At 59.0% G+C, this 21,401-nt stretch overlaps 1 protein-coding gene across 4 annotated transcripts in view; it reads right to left on the reverse strand.

Annotated features, from left to right (window-relative positions):
* ST3GAL1 (ST3 beta-galactoside alpha-2,3-sialyltransferase 1) overlaps positions 1 to 21,401 on the reverse strand; it is a 76,075-nt gene that overhangs the window by 23,077 nt on the left and 31,597 nt on the right. For all 4 annotated transcript variants that reach the window (XR_016235987.1, XM_002710551.6, XM_051844060.3 and 1 more), the window contains one exon: positions 6,946 to 7,000. Coding sequence is in view for 1 of the 4 variants with exons in the window: in XM_089335722.1 (XP_089191848.1) it covers positions 6,959 to 7,000 (42 nt within the window). In the remaining 3 variants the exon portion in view is untranslated. The remainder of the gene's footprint in view (positions 1 to 6,945; positions 7,001 to 21,401) is intronic.

Here is a 21,401-nt window from a genome sequence, read left to right on the forward strand (position 1 = left end):
CCCTGGGCTCTGCCCACTTCACCCTCTGACTCCTGCTGGCCTCAGAAAGGCCTGGGGTCCCGGGCTCCACTCCTCCTCCTGCAGATCCCAGGATCCCCCTGAGCACAGAAGAGGCTCAGCACTGATGGAGGAGGCTGGAGAGGGGTGAGGAGAAGCAGGCAGAGGGCACCGTGCCCCCGTCAGTGCATGGTGGTGGCGCCGGGGATGCCTGGGACAGGGAGGGAAACACAGGTGCCCTTCGGAGCGGCTGCAGCGGCTGAGCCGGATGGCCATGTGGGAGGTGTCCTGAGCAGCGTGGACTTGGGTGTGAAGGCAGTGGGGAGCCCCTGCAGGTTTGTGAGCAGTGGTCAGCAGTGCCCACAAGTGGCTCGCTGGAGGCGGGCTTGGGGAGGGGCGCCCACGACAGCCCATGGGCGTCTGGTCTCCATCTCAGCCACAGGAAGCGCCAGCCACTTCTGGGGATCGGCTTCCCTGCTCCTGTGCCGACTTTTGCCCATTTCCCCCTACTCTAAAGGGGCTGGGTTGCTACAGATCCTTGCCCTCAGACCTCTTGCTTATCCCCTTGCTGGGGAGCTGGGGAGAAAATAAGGCTGCTTCCCTCCCCCCACACCCCCACCCCCTACCCCGCCGTGCCCCTCAGCTGGTGAATCCTGGCCGGTGTTTGCTGGGACGGGGACACAGGAGTGTCCCTGCAGGGCTCCATCTGCCCCAGGCTCTAAGCTGGGTAGGGCTGCTCGGTGCCTGTTTGACCATCCCAGGCAGAGGCAGCTGAGGTCAGGCGCTCAGGGTCCTACAGGGAGTGCCGGATGGGTGCTGCAGAGGCAGGTGCACTGGCCGTGTCTACAGTGCGGCCGCGCCCCGCACTGCTCTCACTGCACACCCTGCCGTGCCTGAGCTCAGGGGCACCCCGCGGGGTGCACTCTCTGCTGGTCGTCACGGCCCCTTGTGACAGCTGTGAAGATGCCACCCCACACCGCGTGCGCCTGGCAAGGGGCTCAGGCGGGCTCAGCACAGCGGGGAGAGCTCGGGATTGGCTGCTCAAAGCCTCATTAGCTGCGTGACGTGGACAAGCGCCTCAGCCGCACCCGGCCACACCTTGTCCTGCGTGCAGAGGAGAGGCAAGAGCAGTGCTCCTGGGACCCTCAGAAGGGCCCTTAAGCCCCGCCCCCATCTCTTCTTTATCAGAGCTGAAATCTTTAGCAGTGACATTTAGCTGAGGACAAACCTAAGAGATTTATTCCCGTCAATCACCGACTTTATCCCTGCACCCACTTCACAGATGAGCAAAACAAGGCCCAGAAAGGTTAGGCCACTTGGCCCAGGGATGCACATTTTTGTAAGGGTGAAGCTAAATGGAGATCCAAGCCATGAAGCTCCCGGTACCGCATTCTTTGTGCTAGGCACCCCGGGGACATCAACAAGTTTGCAGGCGAAAATGGAATTAAAAGCAGCTTCTTTTGATGCACACAGTTTTGAAATCCATGCACAGATTTTTCATAATTTTTCATAATGCACATTTTTCATAATGCACATTTTTATGAACCTTTTGAAGATGTCTGTATCTATGCAATTGCAAAAATTTTTAGACCCTAAAAAAATGTACCTTTTAATCCCTTTTCTGTGAACTTGGTGAAGCCCAGTAGTATTTGCATCTTAGCCTGGGCTGGGTCACAGGCAGCGTCCCTGATGGAGCCTGCCCGTCAACCCACTGAGGGCGTATCCGTTTAGACAGGGGGATTTTAGCTGCTCCCCGTCTGTCCAGCAGGGGAGGCCGGTCTGGCAGGACAGAGGTGAATGGCTGGCTGGCTCACTGCTAGGGATGGCAGACGCCCTGGTGGCCAGGGGTGGGAGTTTGCCAGGCCTCCCGGGCCATGGTCCCTCCCAGGCACTACTCAGCAAATCCCCTGACGCCCATCCAAGGGCCTCCCACGTGGGGAGCCCTGGATTTCACAAACCTCCCGTTCTGCCCGATTTGTTTTAAAGCACACAGGCGTTATCTGTCTCCTCCCAGAAGGCAGGGGCAAGCGGTGGGCTTGAGGAAGCCAGCTCCTTTCCTCTGAGTGTGGACTGTCGCTCCCCCTCTTCGTGGAGGAACGACACAGGACCCTGCGCTGTTCTTTTGTCTGCTCGGCCCTCCCCGGGTTTGCTGCTGGTTCTTCCCGGGTTGGCTACTATCCCTTCCACCTCCGTGGAAGGGCAGTTCCCCCTGGCCACATTCCCCACTTCCGCAGGGGAGCGGCACACCGCCGGCCGGCTCTCTCGGGGGCTGCACAGGTATTCCCCTTAGATGTTCCCCTTAGATGTTCCTGGTGGATGCCGTCTCTCTCCTCCTTTATAGTCCTCCTCCGCCAATCCCAACTCAGCTGCCCACACGCCGAGCACGCTGCTCTCCTCCAATCAGGAGCAAGTCCTACAGTTTATTGGCTGAACTGGAGGCAGCTGTGTAGAAGCTGTTTTCTTCTCTCCCAGCGCCATATTGTGGGAGAGCAGATGCATAGAACAAGTCTTAATTCCAGTAACTTAGTCTAGTCCGAGCTGCTCCCCACAGTGGACAGAAACCGAGGCTGGGTGGGGTACCAACACACAGCCCGAGGAAGAAGCCCCGGATCTGAATTCCGGCTTGGGGGCTGCCAGAGGCCATACAAGTCCTTGCTTCTCAGCATCGTAGGGGTGGTGGAGGCAGCAGAGGAGTGACAGGTGTCAGGGACACTGTATGTCATGTCAGCCTCCCCCCCATCCCCTGACAGCATCGGGATCCAGAACTTTCCGAAGGCGCAGCATGTGTTACCTTCCTACCGCTATTTCGATGGGGGCCACCCCAGTGCCAGTCTTTCTGCTTCATTCTTTGGCCCCCTTCCCCCTTCTTCTCTTGCCTCTCCCAGTGAAGCCAACGCTGTTCTTCATCAGGGCAGGCAAATTTCACAAGTGTGCCTGCATGTGTTGTGCGCTGGGGCTTATGCCGGACATTACTCTCAGCAAAGAACAGGAATGATAATTAACAACAACAAAAAAAAGTGGGTGGATGAATGATTAGGATGAATTTGCCTTCTCTGATGAACACGGTGACAAGCCCATGGCTTTCAGATCCAGGGTCTGTTTTCGAGGTCCCGCACTGTGCCTGGGCGCCCCTGTTCTCCCTGGTTCTGGGGGGAACCATGCAGGCAGACAGAGCAAGAGCCCTGGGGACTCAGAAGCCGCCCCCAGAACTTCACTTGCTTCTGTTTGCCTGCCCGGACTCTCCAAGTATCGACTGAGCCACAATCCCTCAAGCTCTCGAGTTCGCTCTGAGCTTGGACTCCACGCACAGAAGACCGGCGCCCTTTCCCGCCGTGCCACCGTCCCTGGTTTCTCCTGCCAGGATCCAGGGAATACCACAGGCGAACGTGCTCCTTAGGAAGAGTGGGTAAAGAGGAATCCCTGCACTCCTCCGGGCTGTTTGCTGTGCACGCCCTCGCCTGCCCACAAGGCTCCAGTGGCTTCCCCCTGCACCCGGAATCAAATCCAAGGCTCTCACCATGGCGCACGAGATCCTGCCAACACCCTGCCTGCTCTCCGCTCGCTCTCTCAAGCCCTGTTGGCTTCCAGGATATCCCTACGGGGTGCCTAGCCCAGGACCCAAACACCAGCTGTCTGCCCTTCTCAGAGTCACTCCTTTACCCAGTTTGGGAAGCGGGGTCCAACGCCAGCTCCTTGCGGGGGCAGTCCTGGAACCGTCACATGTACTCTCGTCGCCAGCATTTCCCCAGCTCACCACTCTCACCACGCTGAGGACTGCTGGCATCCAAGCACTGAAGGGATGTGCCAGGCAACACAGCTGCCTTTGTACCTCGTCGTGTTCCTCGAACACCGCTCGCTCACGGTATCTAACAATCGCTTGAAAGCGAGGTCTTAGCCCCACTTGAAATATGGGGAAACTGAGGCTGCAAGAAGCCCAGCGATTGGGATTTATCTCCTCTCACACTCAGTGTCTGGATTCAGATCCAGAGTCTTTCGGTGCCAAACGATTGTTTACAAACCCACTCCGTGCGTCTCCTGCATTCCTACTTGTCTGGCCGTGAGGACCAAGAAGGCAGGGCTCCGACCACAGTGCCCCTGGGTGCCATGGGACACCAGGGAATGTCTCAGCTGGGGACAAAGCACTGGCTTGCCTGCAGGTTGAGGTCCCTGCCTTCAATTCAGTGTTGTTGTCCTGCATGGCAACCAAATTGCAAGTGCCGGTATCTGTCCAGGCCAGACGCAAACATATAGCCCGGGCCGCTTGCTCAGCGGTGAATAACAAAGTCCCTCACCTCGGAGCCAGGGGCCTCAAGTCTTCTGCCAGCTTCCATGAAGCGCTCCTAGGCTGATGTGAGAGCCTGTACGTGGGACAGAATCAGATCCCAGATGGCACACCTGACGCTGCCTCAATCTCCACGTGGGATTCCGCTATCAATATTCTGTCTCCTCCTAACCGGTGAATTTCAGGTCTCAAGTGCAACCTGTAGCCTGGTCTCCCTCTCCTTTCCTTCTCCCCAGCACACACAGGACCTGCTAGACCGAACTTGGGGCAGACGGTGGGGGAAAGAGAACTGAATGTCTGACAAATCTACATGACCGTGACCAGAAGAGGGAGCTGAGAGGAGAGCTCTCTGGAGCCTGACCAAACGGAGACAGTGGTTGGACGGAGCTCGGCTGCCCCGAGGACACGGTGTGTGCCTGATTCAGAGCTGCACCCCTGGTGATGTGTCTCTGGCCCCAGCCACTCGTGGGGGCGGGCTTGGCGGACAGATGGACAGGTGGACAGCCCAATGACGGCTTGCTGGTCGACAGCTGAGCCAGCCGCTGCTCCTTGGCGGGGAGGGAGGAGGGCTCCGGGCCCTGCTGCACAGATGCTTTGTGGATATTCCTCATGACAAGCTCCCCGGGCTCGCAGGCCAGTGGCCAGGCACAATTGCTTTCTGATGATTATTTTTCCAGCTGAATGAGATTCAGTTAATGGAACATTTAATAGGTCCTTCTGGGCCCCGCAGAAAGCAAGCCGTTCTGTTGCTCCCAGAAATGAATTTCTGCGTTTGCAGCCCCAGGTCCCGGGTCAGGGAGAGTGAGGACAGCCCACGGCTCTAGACTGGCAGCCCCAGGCAGGACCATCACGGCACTGCCCGGTTTGGAGGGTCTCTCTGTACCAAGAGCAGAGCCCGCGACATCAAGGGTTCCCCACGCCTGGCTGCACTCTGCCTTGGAGCCCGAGCTGGTTGCGTTTCAGGATCAGAGAAGTGTGCCTGTAATGACACCACCTTTCTGACTCAGATTCTGGAGCTCAGAGAGGGGCTGAGACGAGCTCAGGGATGCACAGCAGCCTGTGGTGGTGGCAAGACTGGAGCCGGCCGCTCCTGACTCCCCAAGCACATCCGTGCCAGCGTGCTGGGCCCCGAGAGCTGCACCCCTAGGCGCCCCTGCAGGTGCAGGGGGAGCTGGTCCCACAGGCAGGAGCCTGAGCACGCTGGCCGTGCCAGAACACACGTCTGCCTGCCACTGCTCAGCCCCTGGGCCCCAGCTCCCTCCCAGAGGCCAGCACTCCAGCGTCCAACTTGCTTTCTTGCTGTCTGTGGTTTCTGGAATCCCAGCCCCTGCTCTGCATGGAATAGTGGATGACACGGTGCTGAAAATTCACAGTCCTGGCTCAGAAATGCGCTTTGAGAATAAACACAAAGCAAGCCTGTAAAACCATGTTAAACCTCACCAGAGGGGAACCGTGCCAAGAGGGTTAAGATCTAGGACGAGTGGCTTCCTGTCCGAGATACACGGCTTGACTTGTCTTGCTACATGACCCCGAGCCCCTGCCACAACCCCACAGCCATGTGGAGATGACAGACAGAGGGAGAGGAGCTAGGAGAAGGAGTTGTGTGGGCAGAAGGGCAGGGAGGCAAACACAGTCAAACTGAGAGAAGGAAGGTTCACCAAGCACACTCCCTGCCTCAGGGCCTTTGCACACACCAGGCATGTTCTTGCCCAGAACCCGTATGGCTGTGCCCCTCATTGTGGTCAAGGTTCTGGCCAAATGCTCTCCAGGGGAGGCCTTCCCTGTTGCCCCCACATGGCCTGCGTCAAGATCCCTTGCATGGCTGTGTTCCCCTTTGCAGGCTGAATGATAAACCGACACTCTGGTGTGCACGAAGTCACTTGTTTGTCTCCTTTGACCAAGACAGCAGTGGTCCATCTGTCCCCTCATGACCCCGTCTGCTGGCTGGGAACGGTGATGACCCAGACTACGAGTGGAATGAGCCGCGATGCAGCAGAGAGAGCAAACATTCATTCTGGTTTGTGCATCGTGGGAAGTAGGGGTCCCGGGCATTCCTGGGCCTCCAAATTGTCAGAGAGAAAAAGGGCCAATCACAATGGCACTGTCACACCGCCCTGTCCCTGAGCCGCAAGGAACAGTGCTGGCTGACGGGTCAGGCGAGCGCCCTCTGGTGTTTGGCTCTCGGTTTGCAGGTTCTCTCCTAGCTGGGCAGTTGCATGGCCCTAGCTGAGATCAATGGTCCTCAGGAAGGGGAAGCCAGAACTCTGCCAACGGAGTGGCTGCGGCTTTTACAGACACAGCAAACCAAAAATACTACAAAACCACACTGCTCAACTGTCCCGAGCTGTGGCAGGCGAGGGTGAGCCTGCCTGTCGGGCTCTGCTGGGGCAGGATGTGAGGCAGGCAGCATGTGTAGAGGTGCCTGGCTCCCATGGGGGCCCCAGACCTGGTTCCTAGAGAGTCTGAACCTCGGAAGGCCTCCCTAGGTGGGTGGGGGCAGGTTTCCTGCCACCCAGCCACTGGTGGGCTCACTCCAGAACCCAGGGTGCAGTGGTCTGGGGTTTGTCCTGGGGGAAGGGGTTGTTTTGGCCAAATCCCACCCTCCTTGTCAGTTCTCGCCCCCAGGGGCTCTTCCCAGCCCCAGAACAAAGACATCTGTCACTTACCAGCTGTGTGACCTCAGGGGAGATCCTTAACCTCTCTGAGCCCCAGTTTCTTCACCTGAAAAACAGAAAGAACACTCAAGGTTTACCACTGGGAGAGGCCGGGAAGATCAGAGCAGAGCAGGGTCCATGTTCATGGATAACGTGGAGCGAATGGGCGAGAATGGCGCGGGTACTGGCGGGAAGCGCTCTGGACAGGGGCCGCAGCTCGTGAGTGTGGGGAGCCCGAGCGCCCCACTTATGCATCCAGTGCTCCAGACTGCGTGGCCTCCGAGCCCGCCCCCCCCTTCCTGCCCCAGCAGTGCCAAGTGTGCAGAGCCCGTCTGAGAGAGCTCCAATCAACCAGAGAACTCAGAGCTGGGAGAGGAAGGAGTAGGGCTGGGGTGGGGGGTGTGTGCGCACCCTGGCAGGAGGGTGTCCTCTTCCTCTGGGACCTGCAGTGCCCTGTGGGGGGAGGGGAACAAGGCCCAGGGAGCTCTGAGGTCCTGGGGTGGTGAGGACTGAGTGGGGCTGGAGCCCAGGCCCTTCTCTCTGCAGACAGAGGTGTGTGTGCATGGCAGCGGGGCTGCTGGCCGGTCACGGAGCACGTTGTCAGGGCAAGGGTGTTCCGAGTCTGGAATACTCTCTAAGGATGGCAGGAGACAGCTGGGCATGCCCTGGAGGGAGAGGAGGAGCTGACGGCGAGCCTCGGGAAAGCGCAGAGGTTGTGGTTTCGCTGTCAGGAGCTGTGGCGGGGGTGGGCGTGGCGCTTATGAAACAGCAGCAACACACAGCAGCAGGCCCCGCTCACGGCCACAGCCAGCCCTGCCGAGGAAGACGCAGAAATCAAGGCTTCTGGGTGTTGCCCTGGAGTCCCAAGAAGTCCCTCAGAGCCTGGATGGTTCCGTGTCACTCAAGTTCAAGAAGATAGAAAGGTTCACGAGACCCAGAAACTTCCCCAGACACAAGGCGGCGGGAGTGAGTTCTGATGCCCACCCAGTCCCGGGGAGTCAGGGTCTCAGCACGTCAGCCCAGGGAGCTGTTCAGTCCTTAGCAGGAGCCTGCCTCGGGACAGCGTCATGACAACGCTGAGGACGGGGCCCGGCTGGGAGGGCAGCACTGAGTCAGAGCCAGGCTGCTGTTGGGGCAGGTGCACCTGCAGACGCAGAGAGAGCCTTCTGGAAGGCGACAGGGATGACTGACGTCATCACGGCGGGGATGGCCTGACAGAACCAGGGTCCTCTATGAGGAGAGACCCGAGGGCGCCCAGAGAGAAGGCGACGGGAGGACTCCCCAAGCCGGGAAGACAGTCCTCGCCAAGGACCAACTCTGCCGACACCTTGATCTTGCACGTCCAGCCTTGAGAACTGGGGGACAGCGCATGGCTGTTGTTGAAGCCGTCTGCGGGAGGCTGTTAGGGCAGACCTGAGAGATTACAGCACGGCTGTGAGAACCAAATCCATTTCACAGGTGAGGAAGTGGAGGCAGTGTCTTGCTCTAGGGCAGGGCGTGGTTTGCTCACTGTTCGGAGGAACACAAGTACATTTCCTCCTTTGCAGGAGACAGACTGGGGAGGTTTGCTTGGAGCCCATCATTAAAAGCCAGGGCCCCTTGGGGTCCATGCTGTGGCATAAGTGGGTTAAGCCATTTCCTGCAATGTAGGAATCCCATATGAGCACGGGTTCAAATCCTAGCTGTTCCACTTCTGATGCAGCTCGCTGCTCATGCACTTGGGAAAGCAGTGGAAGATGGTCCCTGCCGCCCACCTGGGGGACCAGGATGGAGTTCTGGGCTCCTGGCTTCTGCCTCACCCAGCCTTGGCCACTGCAGACATTTGCAGAGTGAACCAGCAGGTAGAATCTCTCTCTCTCTCTCTATATATATATATATCTCACTCTAACTCTGCCTTCAAATAAGTATTTTTTTTTTTAAGTCATGACACTCATCAATGAAGCAACCCCACGGGACCTGAGGGAGAAGTGCACGGGAGGCAACACGCGGCTCTGCCCGCCTGCCTGCTATGAGCCGCAGGATCTGTCTCTGATCCGGGAGCACGTGTCTGTCTCCAGATCTGCCAGCAGCTTGTGAGAAGAGCGACATCCCAGGTCTTGCACATGGCTTTTGGGCCACCAGTCTCCTGGAGCCACCTTGAATGAAAATAAACACGAAGAGACAGTTGCTTAGTCGCAGTGGCCAAATTTCTAGTGCTCCATGGAGCTGGCGGCCAGACGGAAAATTCCCACGACTGGGAAGGTTCAAGTGGAACGCACGGCCTGGCGCAAGACGCGGGGTCCACTCTTGTCCTGCTGCGCCTGGCTCTGAGACTTGGAGGAGGTCACTCACCCTCTCTGAGCTCTGTCTCCTCACCTGCGACAAGAGCAGGACTGAGCTCCAAGCACTCGTGAGGATTTCACATGACAACACAATCCTGGCATGCGGTGAGGGGTCCTAGGTAGGACCCAGGATTTTTCGATACTAAGCAAACGCCGGTTCTCCTTCCTGTCTCAGTGGGAGGTGCTGGTGGGCAACATAGAGACGTGGAATTGGTAGGAAGGAAGCCAGCAAACTGCAGAGGCAGCTCAGAAGTCCAGGCCAAAGTGTTGGCCCTGCCCCGAGGGTAAGTGGGAGCCACAGAAGATTGTAGGCAGCAGCATGGGAAGATAGGGACCTAGTGATGCAGTTTGGGGAGTGTGTTTTACACTCAGCGAAGTGCAGGGAACTTGGTGTGTGAATCAGACCCTGGCTGGCAGCAAGGAAGGGGCCCGGTGCTTCCGAGCCACTTCTCAGGGATTCATGTCTGCAACTCTGTAACTGAGCGGTAGGGGAAAACCGTGGGAAAAACTGCATGGTTCAACTTCCCCTTCTGCTCCTGGGCTTCTGCAGAGCTTCTGGGGGCTTCCCAGAGACAGAGAAAGAAACGAAGAGCACAGCCTGGGTAACTCCCTTCTCCACCCCCACCCAGAGCTCACGGACTCAGCAGATACCGGCACAGTCTCAGGCCTGGAGGGTGTGGGTGCGAATCCTGATGCATCCTGAGCCATTTCTGCCACTGCTCCCACCTTGCAAAGATGAGAATCACAAGGCCCACCTCCCAGTGCTGCTGACTGCTAAATGAGATACTATGCGCCAAGCTCCTAGCACAGGGGAGGGGACTAGGACAAGAAAAGCCATGGTGTCTTTCTTGCCTGGGTTGGTCCAGGAATGAGCAGGACACCCGAGCTGCACGGAGGGGCAGGGCTTGGTCATCATGAGCTGCTGGGCTTTCCTTGGGGAGCCAGTGACTCCCTGTGACCCGGGGTCACTTCACTCGCAAAAGCAGGTGTCTGGTTGTCACCTCCTCGGCTGGGGTCAGGCCAGCTGGAAGGCGCCAGGTCCCTGCAGGGTGGGCGCCGCTGGAGCCCTGTGCAGGGGCCGCCACCTCTCAGCCACTGTGACTTGCCTCCCAGAAGCACCAGAGGCCCCTTGAGCCGGAGAATTGCCCCTGGCCACACAAGGGATGCCCTGTCTGGGAGGCGGCCACCCTGACTTTCCCACCTCCCTGGGAGCCCACAAAAATGAGGGAGGGGCATTGGCTTCGGCGGGCTCCCCGTGGGATTGGCGGGAGGCCGGCTCCAGCGGGGAGTGCATCCGTCCACTCCCGCGTCCTCACCCCCTCCCTGGAATACCTTCTCAGTGACTGCATTGATGAGCACTGGAGCCCTAGGCTGGGCTCTGCACGAGGGAACGTCTCCCTGTGTGAGCAGTGCCTGTCGGGAAGAGAAAACCGAACTTTTCCCAGAGCAAGGACTGTCCTTTGCCACCACCAGTCCCGACACTTGGCTTATGACGAGGAGCCGGAAGCTGCCAGTCATTTAGCAAAGAAGCACTGGGCCCCCCAGTACACACTGGGCCCTTTTAGGGGTGTTGTCAACATGAGTATAAACAAGATAACATCCCTCTCCTCTTCCCCCGGAAGTAAGTTCAGATAAAACTATGGAGCCAACGGCTTCTCAAATTTCAAATGTTTGCTAGCCCTAGTTGGTTAGTGGCTACGGAAGTGGACAGGGCTGAGGTCCCCTCCCTTATATCTGAGGGTTGCTATGGACTGGGCAAGGCTTGGTTCCCCAAATTCATGCAGATGGTTGAGCCCCAAAGCCTCGACTCCACGACTAATGGACTGATGCTAATGGCGGATAGTGTAGGGCGGAGCTTTGATCCAGATATACATTCTGGAGGTGGGTCCCTGGGGAGTGCTGGCATGAACTGCTGGGGGGGCGTAGGGGGACTTGTGACCAGGTCATGATGACTTCCCAGGGGAAGTCACACCTGGGAGAAGATGAGCACGCTCCCTTGCGCCTCTGCCCCCTGGCTCGCGGCAGGATCCTTCCTCCACACACAGTCGCCACCGCCAGCCTGCATCTTGGGCTGCAAACCTCCAAACCGTAAGCTGAAATAAACGTCCCCTGGCTCAGAAGCTCCTCCCAGGACTTTTAGTTGCAGTGACAAAAAGCTAACACAAGCGTCCTTCAAACAGCTCCCCGGAAAAGAAAGTGAGCTGATTTTGCTGCAAAACATTTTGCAATCCATGCATAGTTTTTTTTTTTTTTTTACCACCATAATACCTATTTCCACAAACTTTTTGAAAACCCCCTGTATGCATGGATAGCAAAATGCATTTGCACCAAAACAAACTTAGCGTGTAACTCGGCTTCCCGTGAACTTGCTAACTTGTTGAAGTGTTCAATAAAACAAGAACCGCAGGACTGACCTCGGGGGGTTCTTGCCAGGATCCTGGAAGATGACACAGAGGAGCATGTGTGTGTGTGGGGGGGCGCTCAGGCAGGGGGCATGACGGCAGGACACTGCGTGTCAGAGAGCTCGCGGTTCCCAGCCACGTGGGGGGCCACGTGGGGGGCCAGGGGGCGGTGCGAGGGGTGACTTCACAGCGGCCTGAGACCCACGAGTTACGGAAGGGGAGGGACTCTTCCATTCCTTCTCGAGCCCCTCCTCTGGCTTCATGCTGCCCTCGGGATGCACGTGTCCTGTTTGTCCTGTTTGGACTTCCCAGCTCGAGAGAGTCTTATACAGAGGGTTTTTTTTTCTTCTTCTTCTTCAAATTCCAAAGACAAAGCTTCATGAATAAACCAATTACTGGCCTCTGGAACAGGCCAGCGCTATCGCCCAAGGTGCTTCTCTGGGATGAAGGTGAAGGTGCAATTTGAAGCCAGTGTGACAGCACTTGAGCCTCAGTCTCCCCATCCATAAAGTGGGAACACTGTCCTGGCGCGAGCACGTGGAGGGCACCACGCAGGCTCTGAGCGCTCTGAGCACAGTGTCTGGTCTCTCTCTGTCCCTGACAGTGTCACGTGACTGGACTCAGCCATCCCCCTGGGCCCCGGGGGTGGGGGTGGCCACCAGTGCTGAGAGCAAGAAGGCCCCCCTCGGGGGAGGGGGGTGAAACCCATGATTGAGCAAGGACAGATAATGGAGAAGGAAGTAGGAAGAGCTTTTTCTCTTCTCCCCAGTCTTCACAAGGTATGATTCACGCAAGCAACCAATGACCTTTTCAAATGGGATTTTAAGTGCTAACCAGAAATGCCTATTGCTGCGACACACAGAGGTCGGAGACGAGAAAACCTCGTCCTTTTCCCGCTTTGACGCTGCAGCGATATTAGCCGGCACCTGAATTAAATCCTTCTGAAATGCGGGCACGCTCTGGCAGTAAATACTCATCGCGCAGGGCTTAGAAGACCCACAGGCACATTTTGAAAATTCTTCTCAAGCTCCAGCTTGCTAAGGATGGAGAAGCAAGGTTATCTGGGATTGGGGGCTTTCACTACGGTGTTCATGGGAGGCAGATCCACTAGCAGGGAAGGTGAACGGAACACCTAACACCGGAAGGGCCCTTGTGTTTATTAAACATTTACTCTGCGCCCCGCGCTCTGCCTCCACCAGCCACTCTCATTTGCTAACGACTCACGTGTGCACTGTTGCAAGTACTTCATGGGGATTATGACATTCGATCTGCCAAACAAGCTCTGATTAGGCAAGCACGGAGGGGCCGAGTCACCTGTCCCAGGTCACACACAGCCGGGAGATGGCACAGTCGGTACCGGAACCCAGGTGGCCAGGCCCTGGAGCTGACCTCAGCGCTGACACACGATCCTCAGCTATCTCGCTCACTTCCCCTTCGCTAGAGACTTGAGGTCACACGGTCCCCAGGGAAGGCAAAGGACTTGCCTAGGTCACAGGGCCCGCTGGGTCCACCCAGCGTCTGCCGACCCCCTGCCTGGCTCTCCACGGCTCAGGACGGGCAGGGGAAAGAGGAAAGCAGTCATCCAGTGTTACCCAGTCCAGAGACACCCCCCCACACACACACCTGCCCGACCTCCACGGCCCTTCGTAAAGCTAGCCTGGGTTTCTGGTTTATGCTGCTAGTGTATGACAGGTGAGTTGTGTCTTAAACCCAACACTGAAATAAGGACTCCTGAAGAGGGGATCATGGGATACTGGCTGGTTCTGAGTCCCGGCTGCTCTGATTCCCATCCGGCTCCCTGCTAACACACTGGCCAGGCAGCTGGGCCCTGCCACCTGCGTGGGAGACCTGGATGGAGACCCAGGCTCCTGGCTTCAGCCCGGCCCAGCTCTGGCTGTCAGGCCCTTTGGCAAACGAACCAGGACATGCAAAATCTCCCTCTGTCCCCTCTCACTCTCACTCTGCCTTTTAAATAAAAACAAATCTTTAAAGGAGAGAGAGGTTTATATAGAAAAGTCTGCTAAGCCCTATGCTAAGAGATTAAACTCCCTGAACAACAGCACCAAGTACATGGCAAACAGCCTGTGCGTGGTACAGGTTGGGTGCCTGGCTAATACTCATCAGATGTAAAGAACTGTTGCAAACTAACCGTCACAGACACACAGCCTAACATTAGTGGGGTAAGGAGATGAGGGGGCCTGCACGTGGCCAGCGGGGGCTGCAAACAGCAGCGACCTGGAATACATCGTCTCCCACGTCTGAGGACGGAGGATGAACACGCCTGCCCAGCCCTCCTGTAGCTTTCTGAGACCCTGTCCCGCCCGCCCACAGCCATCAGGGCACAGGTGCATTTTGTGCAAGGGCAGACCAAAGCCACCATGCTACCACCAGCGTGCCTTCCCCGCGTGGCAGACAAGAGAAGGGGCAGCAGTCGGGAGCGGAGGACGGCCTGGGTTGGGTTGCCTGGCAGCCTCCGCTCCCTTCCAGAGCCGCCCAGTCTCCCCCTCTGGGAGCTCATCTCCTGCCCAGGCCGGCCCCGCCCACGAGGGTGGGAGTCCGGACATCACACAGCTCTGCCTGCGAGCTCCCGCGAGACCTGGCCCTCCATGCCATCTCAAGGTGCACCCCCAGGTTCCACAGAGGAGGGAGGCAAACACCACTCTTTTCCAGGGGCCCCATGGCTGGTCCCAGCCTCCCCCTGCTGAGTCCCCCTCTCTCTTGCAACCAAATGCTGATCGATCGTGCCTCCCGGCCCAGGGGGCCTCCTGTGGCCCCTGGCTATCCGTTGGGGTGACCGCCTCCCCAGCTGGCTTTTCCCTTTCCTGGAGTTCTCCACTCTCTGGTCCTTGCTCAGTAGAAAAGCCAGCTGCGCAGGGTGAGCTCCTTGCCATCAACCTAGGACAGGGCTCCTTCCATGAACGCCAGGCAGCTGGCCCTCTCGGGCCTTACCCTGCCCCTGCCAGCACCAGGGTCACCTCTATCTCTGCTTTGCCCTCACAGGTTCTCCTTTGCTCTCTCTGTTCCAGTCACACTGGCTCCGGCTTCCTCCTTGAACTCCCCGAGCTCCTTCCTGCCCCAGGGCCTTTGCACTTGCTGCATGCGCCGGTTTCTTCCTATCGTTCCTGCCCCTGCTTAGATGGCATCCTTCAGGGAGGGGGGGCACAAAGGCCAGAGTCACCTCCACTACTCCAGCCCTTTTCTGGGTGATGTGGATCCATCCACTCTGCTACTGGACTCTCACCACCACTCTGGGATGGGGGCAGAGCCGTGATTACTACAGAGGTCAGCCCAGTGTCTCAGCTGGGACTCTGTGGGCTGGACCTGCTCATACTGCTCATAACTCCAAGCCCAGCTTTCTTTCCTAAGCCATGTGGCTGACCACAGAGGAGACCCCACAGGCTGAGCTGCCATGGGCAGACTGTTCAAGATGGCTCAGCCAAGGACACGGGCTAGGCCCTCAATCAGATTCCAGGCACCAGGCTGGGGGCCTTTAGAAGGAGGCCAGGATCTCTCTCTGCTCCCCTGGGGGCGTGCGTGTTAGTCCTGTGCGTGCGCACACACACACACACACACACACCCCACTTTCCACAGGCAGCTTCCTGCTGGCTGGCGAGAGCGCCGTCTCCCACTGGGAAGCAGCCGGCCAGATTCTGCTCCGTGCCAGGCTCCTGGTTGGCCTTTCACAGGCCCCTTGTGGCTACACGGTGGCTGCTCAGGCCATCCCATCCCACAGTGCATGAGGGCTGCTGCAAGTTGGGTGATGGTGAGCAGGTTCTGGCCATCTCCGGGCTTCGGCTCTCACGGGAGAGTTAGCCAGAGGCAGGGAGAAGCGCTCAGGGTAGTACAGGACCCGCCCAGACCAGGAACCCATGCTCTGTGCTGGGCTGATCGATCGTCAGTCACCAGCGTCCCAAGGACTTCTCGCAAGTCCCTAAACCAAGCTGTCCATCAGGTCCTAGGCCTGGAAACTGCCGCCATGCTCTAGAGCAACTGACAACATTCGGAATTACTTGCAGCTTTCAGACATCAGAAGCATTCCCGGGGCTCCCATTCATCAGCTTGACAATGTCCCAGGACCGGGCAGCAGCCGTCTCCTGCGCTCATTCACAGTTCACCGCAGGCCCCACCACTCCCTATTGTCTTACCCACACTCTTAATCCAGTGGTGCCAGCCACCTGGCCCCTGGACTGGGTGTCCTCAGCTCTCTGCTCCTTCTGGCCTCGACTCTCCTGATATCATTCACAAGATGTTGCCCAGCCATGCTGGTGGCCTCTGAAGGGTCCCGGCCAGCCTGGCCGGCATGCCCCGGGGACGTGCCGCAAGCCCCTGCAATTACCTGCTGTGTGTAATGCAGGCCCTGCTTAGAGAGCTCAGAAAGGCACACGCAGGGAGAACCTTCTCCTTAGTAATTTCCTGCTTATAGAATTTTCGGGTTGCCAGGGACTCTGACAAAGGCATTGAGAGTAACCTGTCATTTCACGCTCAACCTCCCCCCACCAGGGTGACGTGTGCACTTCCAGGTCCCACTGTTTGCCCAGCGCTGCAGGAAGCCGGGCACACAAAGATGCAGCCATGTAGGAGGCCTCCCGGGCTCTGAGGTGGCCGGGTAAACAACACCCGGGAAGCAAGGCAAAGATTCCAAGGCGCACACGCGGCCACTGGCTCGGCACAAACTTGCTTGCATCGCAGGGTCAAAAAAATTCTCGGGCTGGTGCCGCGGCTTAATAGACTAATCCTCCGCCTGTGGCGCCGGAACCCTGGGTTCTAGTCCTGGTCGGGGCACCAGATTCTGTCCCGGTTGCCCCTCTTCCAGTCTAGCTCTCTGCTGTGGCCCAGGAGCACAGTGGAGGATGGCCCAAGTGCTTGGGCCCTGCACCCGCATGGGAGACCGGGAGAGGCACCCGGCTCCTGGCTTCTAATCAGCGTGGTGAGCTGGCCGCAGCCGCCAGCTGCAGCGGTCAATGGGGAGTGAACCAACAGAAAAGGAAGACCTTTCTCTCTGTCTCTCTCTCTCACTGTCCACTCTGCCTGTAAAAAAAAAAAAATTCTCCTGGGGGCGCAGCGTTTCCCTCCTGGGTAATAGAGAAAGAGCTGAGGCTCAGAGAGGGTAAGGCCTAGTTTGGCTGCACAGCCGGCAGGTGCAGAAGTTCAGTTCCCAGACCCAGGCCTGCCATTCAGAAGGCCAGCAGGAGGAGCAGAGTGGGGGGTCCCGGGCCCAGCCTCCGGGAGGGGTGAGGGTCCGTCTTTGCAGATTCTGAAGGGCAGGTGGGAGACACAGTAAGGCTGGAGCGAGGTGGAGGGAAGCCAGAGGGGCCAGGCGGAGGGCAGGCAGGGAGGGAGGCCCGGGCCCAGTTAGCAACCAGAGAAATGCAAATGAAAACAGGAGGAGACAACCTTGACATGATGAACCCAGCGAGAACCGGAAGCCCCGTGATACTAGGTGCTGGCGGGCGTGTGCGGACACAGGACCCCTTGCCCTGCTCACGGGCCGTCTGGAGCATTTTCTGGTAGGACCGGGGCAAATGACTTGTAGATAGCCCTCTGCCCCAGCAGTTCCACCCCTGGCTAAGTATCAGAGCCAGCCGAAGGAGCATGCACGTTCTAGAATGTTGTTCCGCATGTTACAGGTAGAACCATTCCAGCCCACAGCACGGAGAAACGTTTCCGTTCTGGTGTCTAGCTGGCAGGGTCAGGGGACACGCAGGAGACCATCGGGGTCGCCTTGAGAACAGAATCACGCCAGGTGCACGGTGACGGGTACCCAGACGGCTGTGCAGCAGCCACACGTCCCCATCCACTCCCCAGCATTCAATGCGTGCCCACGAAGCCCTTGCTGGGGCCAGGTTCTGTCCCAGGCGGCGTAGGGCTCCCGCGGGAAACCACACGCACAAACGGATGAAGCTTACGTTCTGGGGAAACTCTGAGGATAAGCAAAGAGGCGGATGCGAAACGGGCCGGAGGTCCAGGCTGGGGAGCGCTGCCCCGGGTCTGAGGGTCCCAGGCAGCCAGCTCAGCAGCCCCCTCCAAGAAGAGCCCACTGGGGCCCTTCTTTCCCACAGAGTTCTGTCCAGGCGGGCTGTGGTTTGGCCTCTCCCTGGGAATGCCATGCAATTCCCAGTCGTGGGTGAGGGTCCAAGGCTCAGAGACACCAAGCGCCTTGCCCTGGGCCACACAGCGGGGTGGGAGGAAGCGGAAAGGGGGATGTCAGCATTCGGCCGTGACTCCCAGAGGGATTCACCCCCTTGACAGCTGGCCCATGCGGGCACTGGAAAGCCCGGGCTCGGTTCCCGGGGTGGACAGGCGCTGGGAAAGTCAGGATGGGGGGAGGAACCCAGCTGGAGCCCGAGAGAGGCCGAGGCGGCACGGCGCTTTCTAGCTCGGCTTCCCGGCTGAACAGGGCTGCTGCTGGCCAAGTGTGCTCACTCCGCAACTAATTCCAAACACATGGGGCTTGGCCCAGCTGCCTCCTGCCTGCCTGGGGCCCAAGACCGCGGCAAGAGTCCTCCCGCTCCTGACCTGCCCAGAGCGGAGCAGCATGTCTTCCTGGAGGGGTGTGTGTGTGTGTGGGGGGGGGTGTCTCTCAGTCCCCCAAACACTGCAGAGTGCACGGGAGACTCCAAGGCCCGGGTCCATAGCAAACAAGCCACCCCCACCCCTATCGTCCTAGCGCAAGTCACACACGACCCCCACCCCGGGGAGCAGCTCCACACCCACGGCAGTGCACAGAATCCGGCTCTGCCCATCTCTGCTGGGCACCCTGGGGCAAGTCACGCCACCTCTCTGTGCCGTCCTTCCTTCTGTAACACAGGAGGTGAAGCTGCGACAAACAGCCGCCTCCCAGGGACACTGGGGTGTTCAGGGAGAGCAGGCACCCCACACCCCACCCGGAGCGGCCAGTGGGGACAGTGATGGCGAGGGCAGCCGCTTCTCTGGCTTTGTGACAATGCCCGGTCCTCTCTCTAGGGAGGCCTGCAGGGGTCAGCCCCACCCCTGGGTGCCAGACTCTTGATTTCTCAGAAAACATCAGTGCGGCTGCTTGCCGGGCAGGGCGCCCAGCAGCGTCTCCTTGCGCGTGTGAGAAATGTAGGTCTCTGGACTCCGCCCTGGCCCTGCTGGGTCAGGCACACGGGAGCCGGGCCCAGAAATGTGGGCTTCAGGATGCCGTCGGGTGTGTGCGCAGTGATGGACAGGACCGTGGGGCAATCCGCGATAGCCACTCCCCCTCCTGTCCCACTGGGAAGCGGGCTGAGCGCGACTGTGGGACTCACTCTGGCCGATGGCAGGCAGGGTCCAGGGGCTTTGTGTGCCTGTCTACCATGAGAACAGGCTCCGGGCAGCCCACGACGCCCAGCCTGGGCCAAGCACACGAAACCAGGGCCAGCGCAGGACCCACACACCCACGTAACCAAAACGCACGCTCTCCTGCTCCGTGGGACTGCTTGTTACTCAGCCAACACGGACGGCTACACCGTCTCTGTTCAGCTGTTCCTGCACATATGCTCAGAGAGCCTGCAGTCAACAGTAAGACACCTACCTACCTCTTACGCCGTTACTGAGGCTTGGCAGGGTTCTTCTCATGCCCACATTTCAGAGGAAGATCTCAAACGCAGAGAGGCCAAGAGTTCGTCCAGTGTCACCCAGCTAGTGAGGGCAGAACCTGGAGCCCAGCCCAGGAAGCCTCCCACGTGCGCTCCTTGCCAACGGGGAGCAATTCAGCGTTTTGCAGGGAGGAGTAGGTCTCGCCACCCCTTCCGGCTCCCACACAGGCGGCCTTGGCTGGGGCAGCCTGCACCCCGGCGAGCTCTCAGCTCAAGGGCGCCCCCTTTGCAACTTGCCCTAGGCTCGTGCACACCAGAGACCCTCACCCTGTTGTTCACTCTGCCACTGCTCCTTCCCCAGCCACAGCCTGGGGTCTGGGCTGCTGTGGATCGTTCCAGATCAAGAGGAGGAGGTACAAAGAGTTCATGAAGGCCTCCTAGGGCTCCCCAGCCACCCAGAGGCACCAAACCCTGGGCGGGGACCTCCTTACAGCGTTCGACTCATCATGTCGTTGGCTCCCCCAGCCAAAGCCGTCCTTTGTACGCAGGCATCTGTCCTCGCGGAGCGTGGCACGCGCCGAGGGGCTGTGGGTTCCTGAGATCAATTACAGATCCAAGAAGAGAACGTCGGGACTTTCAGGCAACAGAGAAACCACTGTGAAAACCTTGCAATTACGGGGGCAGGAACACGAAAGTGAGCAGCCTCCGCTGCTGCGGCGGAAATAGCTTCGGCGTGGTTTCCTGGCCTTACAACCCCGCTCCGGGTGACGTCAGAGGGGCCGCTTGGAAGAGGGCTGGTTGGCGATGTTTTGCACTTTTTGGCAGGCAGGTGGGGCGCGCTGCTGTTTCCTGGTGCACAGAGGACAGGCGACTTCAGGGAGGCAGTGAGGAAGCCCGGACAGGAAGCCAGAGCTGCCAGGGGGCCCAAGGCCCCCTGGCGGCCCCACACTCAGACACAGCGAACTCCGCCAAGCCGGAGATGAGGAAGCCAGCTGAGAAAGCAGAGAGGCAGAGGGGAGAGGCGCCGTGCCCCAGCGCACCCAGGGGTGGGTCCTGGACCCTGTCAGGTCCTCATACCCAGAGCTCTCACCCCTGCTGACCAAGGGGGCATGCTGGTCCTGATGTCCCTTGGTGGGAGGGGTCCAAGCAGACTCACTCAGCCTCCGTCTACAGAACGAGCTTGGTATTGAGGGGGAAGCCCCAAATCGGAGATCCAGTCCCCCAGTTTCTCACTCTGCTGTGCAATCCTGAGCAAATTACTTCCGTCTCTGTGCAATCCCCCTCCTCTGGAGCAAAGGGGTGGAGGTGGCGGGGCCAGACGGGCCTGCTCTGGCTCCCTGCACCAAGTTCTTCCCACGGCTTGGCATCGTGGTTATGAGCAAGGGCCTTGGCATGGGATTGCTGGGTTCGAATCCCAGCTCTGCCCCGCGCCACCTCAGGCGAGTCATTTTTCTGTGACTCAGTCTGGCTCGCATAAAACAAAGGTGAAGTGACACTATCCACAGCCCAGGCTTGTAGGGACAGTTGACTGAGCTGGGAGCACGGGGTAGCAGGAACAGCACGCGGTGCACACGGGACTCTGCGGAAGTGCACGGGGACACGGGCCTCGGGCTACACGCAGCCCAGGCAGGCAGGCACCCTGGCCAGAGGGAGGAGCTTGCTCCTGTGGGGCCTCTGCCTGTCCCGACCCCAGCAAGCTCTTTGCAGGCATCCAGATGGGTCCTGGCTACGGCGGGCTGGGTGCTCAGAAAGCTGGGGCTGAGACTCGGAGGGAGTTAGACCCAGGCTGTCAGAGGCGGAGAGGCTGAGCCTGAATCCCCTCCAGGCCACTGCAAGGTGACCGCCCTCATCTGCATGCAGAATTCACTGATGCATCCGGTGCTTGGGGGTGGGGGGACTTAGCTTCCCAGCCAGGGACCTACAGCCGCTCCCCCAGCGTCTTGTGCTGTGAGGGAAGCAGCCTAGGTCACCAGGCTCAGCCCCTCAGATCTGCCACTCACACATTCAGTGACCCACTCACGTATCCAGGGTGCCTAGCCCCGAGCCCTGCCGGCATGACGCGCCTGCCGTATCCCAGGGGTCCTGGCTCAGAGAGTCCCTGTCCAGGAAGGGGCGTGAGTCAGCCACAGCGAGGACCCTGGGGGGTGAGTGCAAGCTCCTCCCCTCCACGGCCCAGAGCCAGTCAGGGTTGGGGGTGAGCAGACAGC

The sequence above is a fragment of the Oryctolagus cuniculus genome, chromosome 6, assembly GCF_051225735.1.
Source record: "Oryctolagus cuniculus isolate XC-2025 breed Fujian yellow rabbit chromosome 6, ASM5122573v1, whole genome shotgun sequence".
NCBI classification, from domain to species: Eukaryota; Metazoa; Chordata; class Mammalia; order Lagomorpha; family Leporidae; genus Oryctolagus; species Oryctolagus cuniculus.